The sequence below is a fragment of the Mus caroli genome, chromosome 1, assembly GCF_900094665.2.
Source record: "Mus caroli chromosome 1, CAROLI_EIJ_v1.1, whole genome shotgun sequence".
NCBI lineage: Eukaryota > Metazoa > Chordata > Mammalia > Rodentia > Muridae > Mus > Mus caroli.
The window spans coordinates 90,003,239-90,010,866 of record NC_034570.1 but is presented as its reverse complement, the minus strand read 5'-3'; the positions used below and the strand labels follow the sequence as shown (position 1 = coordinate 90,010,866).

At 37.5% G+C, this 7,628-nt stretch overlaps 1 protein-coding gene across 5 annotated transcripts in view; it reads right to left on the bottom strand.

Moving 5' to 3' along the window:
* LOC110297693 (solute carrier organic anion transporter family member 6A1-like) overlaps positions 1 to 7,628 on the bottom strand; it is a 109,145-nt gene that overhangs the window by 46,735 nt on the left and 54,782 nt on the right. For all 5 annotated transcript variants that reach the window (XM_021166614.1, XM_021166623.1, XM_021166641.1 and 2 more), the window contains exon 7: positions 5,908 to 6,052. In XM_021166614.1, coding sequence (XP_021022273.1) covers positions 5,908 to 6,052 — 145 coding nt within the window. The remainder of the gene's footprint in view (positions 1 to 5,907; positions 6,053 to 7,628) is intronic.

Below are 7,628 nucleotides of genomic sequence, written 5' to 3'. Positions count from 1 at the left end.
CTACCCCGGTGCTTTTCTCGAATCCAGCCCTTCAAAAGATAGTAAAGGGAAAATTCCAACACGAGGAGGGAAACTACACCCCAGAAAAAGGAAGAAAGTATTCTTCTTTCAAAAAACCCAAAAGAAGATAGCCACACAAGCATAATTCTAGCTCTAACAACAAAAATAAAAGGAGGCAACAATCACTTTTCTTTAATATCTCTTAACATCAGTGGACTCAATTCTCTAATAAAAAAGACATAGACAAAAAGACTGGATACATAAACAGGACCCAGCATTTTTCTGCATACGGGAGATTTATCACAGTGTCAGACACTACCTCAGAAGAAAGGGCCAGAAATCAATTTTGCAAGCAAATGGTCCCAAGAAACAAGCTGGTGTATCTATTCTAATATCCAATAAAATAGACTTTTAACCAAAAGTTATCAAAAAGGATAAGGAAGGACACTTGGTAGTCACCAAAGGAAAAGTCTACCAAGAATAACTCTCAATTCTGAACATCTATGCTCCAAATGCAAGGGCAACCACATTCATAAAAGAAACTTTATTAAAGTCCAAAGCATATATTGTACGTCACAAAAAAAATAGCGGGAGACGACAACACCCCACTCTCATCAATGGACTAATCATGGAAACAGAAACTAAACAGAGACACACTGAAACTAAGAGAAGTTAAGGACCAAATGGATTTAACATATATTTATAGAACATTTCATCCTAAAACTAAAGAATATAATTTCTTCTCAGTATCTCATGGTACCTTCTCCAAATTTGACCATACAATCAGTCACAGAACAATGCTCAACATATATAAGATGGTTGAAATAATCTCATGCATCCTATCAGATCACCACTGATTAAGGCTGGTTTTCAATAGCAACAAAAACAACAAAAACCCACTTACACATGGAAGCTGAACAATGCCCTACTCAATGATATCCTGGTCAAAGAAGAAATAAATAAAGAACCTAAAGACTTTAGAAATCAATTAAAAATGAAAACACCATATACCTAATCTTATGGGACACAATGAAAGCATTGTGAACAGGAAAACTCATAGCTCTGAGTGTCTTCAGAAAGAAAGTTGAGAGAGCATACACTAGCAGTTTAACAGCTCACCTGCAACTCTAGAACAACAAGAAGCAAATGCACACAAGAGGAGTAGACCACAGGAAATAATCAAACTCAGGTCTGAAATCAACCAATTCGAAACAAAAACAACTATACAAAGAATCAACCAAACTAGGAGCTGGTTCTTTGAGAAAATCAACAAGATAGTTAAACCCTTAGCCAGACTAGCCAGAGGGAACAAAGACAGTATGCAAATTAACAAAATCAGAAATGAAAAGGGAGATATAACAACAGAAACTGAGGAAATTCAAAGAACTCTTCAGATCCTACTACAAAGCCTATATTCTACAAAAATGAAAATTCAGATGAAATGGACAATTTTCTAGAAAGATGCCAAATACCAAAGTTATATGAGGATCAGATAAATTAGCTAAGCAGTTTGATATAGCCTAAATAAATAGAAGCAGTCATTAAAATTCTCCCAACCAAAAGAAGTCCAGGTCCAGATGGTTTTAGTACAGAACTCTACCAGACCTTCAAAGAAGACCTAATACCAATACTTCTCAAATATTCCACAAAATAGAAACAGAAGAACACAAACGAGTTAGTTCTATGAAGTTATGATTAGGCACATACCTAAACAACACAAAGAACTAACAAAGAAAGAGAACTTCAGACCAATTTCATGTATGAATATTTATGCAAAAATACACAATAAAATTCTCACAAAGTGAATCCAATGACAAATCAAAGTTATCATTTACAATGATCAAGTAGATTTCATGTCAGGGATTCAGGGGTGGCTTAATATACAGAAATCAATCAATGTAATATCCTACATAAACAAACTCAAGGAAAAAAAAAACATGATCATTTCATTAGCTGCTGAAAAATCATTTGACAAAATTCAGCATCCTTTCATGTTAAAAGTCTTGGAAAGATCAGGAATTCAAGGCCCATACCTAAAAATAGTGAAAACCATATACAGCAAACCAGTAACCAATATCAAACTAAATGGAGAGAAACTTGAAGCAATCCCACTAAAGTCAGGGAGTAGACAAGGCTGCCATCTCTCTCCCTATCTATTCAATATAGTACTTGAAGTTCTAGCTAGAGAAATTAGACAACAAAAGGAGGTCAAAGGGATAATAAAAGTTGGAAAGGAAGAAATCAAAATATCACTATTTGCAGATGATATGATAGTATACATAAGTGACCCCCAAAATACCACCAAGAGAAGTCCCATAGCTGATAAACGACTTCAGCAAAGTGGCTGGATATAGAATTAACAACAAGAACAACAACGACAAAAAATCAGTAGCCTTCCTATACTCAAAGGATAAATGGCCTGAGAAAGAAATTAGGGAAATGACACTCTTCACAATAGTCACAAACAATATAAAATGCCTTGGAGTGACTATAATCAAACAAGTGAAAGATCTGTATGACAAGAACTTTAGGTCTCTAAAGAAAGAAATCGAAGAAGATCTCAGAAGATGGAAATATCTCCTGTGCTCATGGATTGGTTGGATTAATAAAGTAAAAAAAGGGTGGGGGCATCTTGCTGAAAGCAATCTACAGATTCAATGCAATCCCCATCAAAATTCCAACTCAATTCTTCATAGAGTTAGAAAGAGCAGTTAGCATATTCATTGGGAATTAAAAAAAAAATCCCAGGATAGGGAAAACTATTCTCCACAATAAAAGAGCTTCTGGGGGAATCAGCATCTCTGACCTCAAACTGTACTACTGAGCAATAGTGACAAAAACTGCATGGTATTGGTACAGTGGCAGGCAGGTAGATCAAGAGAATAGAATTGAAGACTCAGGAATGAACCCACACACCTTTGTTCAGTTGATCCTTAACAAAGGAGCTACAACCATCCAGTGGAAAAAAGACAGCATTTTTCAACAAGTGTTTCAACTGGAGGTCACCATGTTGAAGAATGCAAATTGATTCATTTTTATCTTAGTGAACAAAGCTCGAGTCCAAGTCGATTAAGGATCTCCATATAAAACCAGATATTCTGAAACAAAAAGTGTGGAGAAGCATCGAACACAGGAGCACAGCAATGGCTTATACTCTAAGGGACCTCATAAAATTGGAAAGCTTCTGTAAGGCAAAAGACATTGTAGCCAACACAAAACTGCACCTAACTGATTGAGAAAAGATCTTTACCAATCCCACATCCAATAGAGGCCTAATATCCAATATATACAGAGAATCAAAGAACTTTGACTCTAAAGAACCAAATAATCTTATTAAAAATGGGGGACAAAGCTAAACAGAGAATTCTCAACTGAGGAAACTTCAATGGCCTAGAAGCGCCCAAAGAAATGTTCAATATCCTTAGTAATCCAGGAAATACAAATCAAAACTATCCTGAGATTCCACCTCACATCAGTCAGAATTGCTAAGATCAAATCCTCAGGTGAACCAGATGCTGGCAAGGATGTGGAGAAAAAGAAACACTTCTCCATTGCTTGTGGGATTGCAAGCTGCCACTCTGGAAATCAGTCTGATGGTTTGTTCTTCGTAATACTGGACATAGTACTACCTGAGGATCCAGCTATAACTCCCAGAAGATCCTCCAACATGTAATAAGCACACATGCTCTACTCTGTGCATAGCAGTCATATTTATAATAGCCAGAAGCTGGAAACAACACAGATGATGTCCCTCAATGGATGAGTGGATACAGAAAATGTGGTACGTTTACACAATGGAATACTAATCACCTATTAAAAACAATGACTTCATGAAATTCACAGGCAAATGGATGGAACTTGAAAGCATCATTCTTAATGAGGTAACTCAGTCACAAAAGAACACACATGGTATGCACACACTAAAAAGTGGATATTAGCCATCTCAATACAGTCACCAAACCCAGACACTACTTTATGTAGAGAAGTGCTTGCTTACAGGAGCCTGATATGGCTGTTTCCCGAGAGCTTCTGCTAGTGCCTGAAATATACAGAGGCAGATGCTTGCAGCTAACCATTGGACTGAGTACAGGGTCCCCAATGGAGGAGTTGGTGAAGGGACTGACTGACAAAACAGAGGGTGTTTGCAGCCCCGTTGAGGGAGCAACAGTGTCAACTGGCCAGAAACCTTGGAGCTCATGGGGACAAGACCACCAACCAAAGAGTACACATGGAGGTACCCATGGCTTGGCTGCACATTTTCAGAGGATGTCCTTGTTGGCATCAGTGGGAGGAGAGTGTCTTGGGCCTAATGGGATTGCCCCAGTGTAGGGGAATGCCAGTGGTGGAAGATGGGATTGGTTGGGTGGTTGGGAGAGCACACTCATAGAGGCAGGTGGACGAACATAGCATTGGGGGTTACCTGAAGGGGAGACCTAGAAAGAGGATTTAAATAAAAAAATATCCAATAAAAAGAAAAAATACAAATATGCATGAAATGATATCAGTGGATTAAGATAAAATATAATTTTATATCTCTTAGGTAAATAATTGTACATACATAAACAGTGGGCTCTCTCTGGTGTAGTGGGTTGGTCTAATGTTTCTTATCTTCTAATCCTAAATACTGATTCTTCAAGATGTGATTGCCCCATGTCTGCAGGTGATAAGGTACTCAAGTAATGCTACTTGAATCTTCTCCCCAATTTAATAAAAGGCTAGAGACTGTGATTGGGTAGGAGATGGAGAAAGGTAGGACTAGATACTTGAGAGAGGGGTTGCAAGGAGAGACAGAAGGAGGGGTTGGGTGGGAAGAAGAGGAAGACAGAGCAGGAGGAAGCAGCCCTGGATCAGAACTGCACAGCCAGGAGAAATAGAAAGGAATAAGGGTCTTTATAACTGGTAATAAGTTACTATAGCCCTAGATCTGCCTAATCTAGGCATATATATGGCTTGAAAATAAAATACCTGGATTGCATGTCCTTTTTGTTTGTTTGTTTTTGTTTTTGTTTTTGAGACAGGGTTTCTCTGTGTAGCCTGGCTATCTTGGAACTCACTCTGTAGACCAGGCTGTCCTTGAACTCAGAAATCCACCTGCCTCTGCCTCCCAAGTGCTGAGATTAAAGGCGTGTGCCACCACTGCCAGTCTTGCACATCCTTTTATATGGGTTTATAAAGATTATAAGTTCCTATTAGATTTTGCAGTTAAGAAGACGGAATAGTGCTGGGCGTGGTGGTGCGCGCCCTTAATCCCAGCACTTGGGAGGCAGAGGCAGGCGGATTTCTGAGTTCGAGGACAGCCTGTTCTACAGAGTGAGTTCCAGGACATCCAGGGCTACACAGAGAAACCCTGTCTCGAAAAACCATAAAACAAAACAAAACAAAAACCAAAAACCCAAGAAGACAGAATAGTACAGCATAATTACAATACATTAAGTTCAAACCAATCTGAATCTGAAATATACAGTTTCTGGTGAAAGAAACAGAAGAATCAGTAGTCAATGTGCATATTTTAGAAAAACTTTTGAGTATAGACAGAGTACTCAAGAAGTACAAGAAGAATACTTGTACAATGAGTACAAGAAGAAAGTTATAGAAGCAGTTAAAAGGAGGATAGACTGTGGCATGAGAACAGTTGTTTCTTCACTGGGAGGGGAAAGGAAATGGGCAGTTATATAGGAAGGGAGGCAGGAAGGTAATGAGCTATATAAGGTGCATTGTGAAATTTTATGTATTAAAATACTTATGTGGTGTTGGGTGTGTTCCTGTTTTCATAGTTTCAGCAAATGCACTCAAGTACACTATACTTTCTGTCTTCTGCTAACAGGACATATTTCTTCAATATATATCTCACTTAAATATGCACATTGTGAAAAGTTTGAAATAATCCCAGTAATAAGAAATATCTACCTGTGAGCATAGCAGCAGACTTCGGCGTCATTACAAACTGAGTTTGTAAATATAGGGGCAAATAATGTGAAGATGCCTTAAAAGTCACAGACTCTGTGACATTGCAGAGTATCTGAGTCAGCACCAGCGGGTTCCTTAATAGACACTGAAACAGAACAGATCACACCACAATGATTTTACCTCATCACATGCCACACTCTCTTTCTATAGTCTAAATCAAACGATTGAAATTATGAAAATCTATATAATTCCCTAGTAGACACATTCCATAACAGACTAGAACTTTGGTTTCTCTTTACAGCACATATAGGTTTTACCTATGGATCAGGTAGTTGTTGAATGTATTTCTCAGTATCTTATTAGATACATTCATATTCATATTAAGATTACATTCATATTCATTTTACCTATGTTAAACTTCTAAGTATTGTGTAATTTTGCATCATGTGGTTCCATTTTATTTATTGGTCCTAATAGGATTAAATGTTTAAGTCATTTTAAACTCACAAATATCACAAACATGGTTACACTAAAACTTTGTATGCATGTACCCTTGATTTCCTGTGACAAACTAGCTTCAGAATTCTGTATCCTTAGGACTTTTGGATACAAGATTTATGAGTAATTTATTTCATAACTTAATCCAGAATTTTCTTCAGATTGTATCTTTTTATAATAACATCTCAGTATCTGAGAACCCAGTTTCCTAATGAAGAAACACATACTCTAAGTTTCATCAGAACAATATTTAAAGTTTTTCAGGCCCTTGCACATGTGTACAATTCCATCATTAAGTCACTATGCTTGGGAAGGCGATTCAGTTGCAAGCAGACTACATCTGAGTGTTCTGAAACCTAGCCATTAATAAAGCTAATATGAGAACAAAGAAACCTCTAGATAACTCCATCCTCCAGACTGTGAGCACTTTAGTTACCCCATGTGAACTTCTGGAGGATAAGCCTCATCAAATTTTGCACTTATAAATAAGACAGTTTTATGTTGGGATAGTAAGATTTGTCACACAGCAATAGCTCAGACCACATAACTAGAAATATTTGATCATCACTGCTAACATTTGGCTTCTACATTTCATGATACAGACATACACAGGTAGTATTTGTTTTGTGTTTCTATGGTTTCAAAGAAATCTGCAGTTTGGAGCTGGAGATATGCGTCAGTTGGTGAAATGCTTGCTTTTCTCTAGGATCTGAACTCATCCCCCATAATTCATATTTATAAGATGCCAAGCAGAGAGGTACACACTCATAATGTCAGTGATGAAAGATGGGGGTAGGAGGATGGTCCTGAGGCCTATTAACAAGCTAGTTTAGCCTACACATCAAGTTCCGGCCTGGCATGATTGAAAAAGAAAATAAAGGTAAATAACTTGTGAGGAAGCACACCTGAAGTCAACTGGACAGCACATGTGGCCATACATATTTCCATGTTAACCTGAACATACATGACTATCTACCTACATGCCAATAAACACAAACCTGCATATTTCTTCATATAATTTAGGTGTTCACTGTGTGTGTTTATATGTGCTACACAGTTACACTTCCTTATTCTTTATGTTGATTAGGAATTTAGTTCAACATTGTACTTGAAGTCCTAGCCAGAGCAATTCGACAACAAAAGGAGATCAAGGGGATACAAATTGAAAAAGATGAAGTCAAAATATCACTTTTTGCAGATGATATGATAGTATATATAAGTGA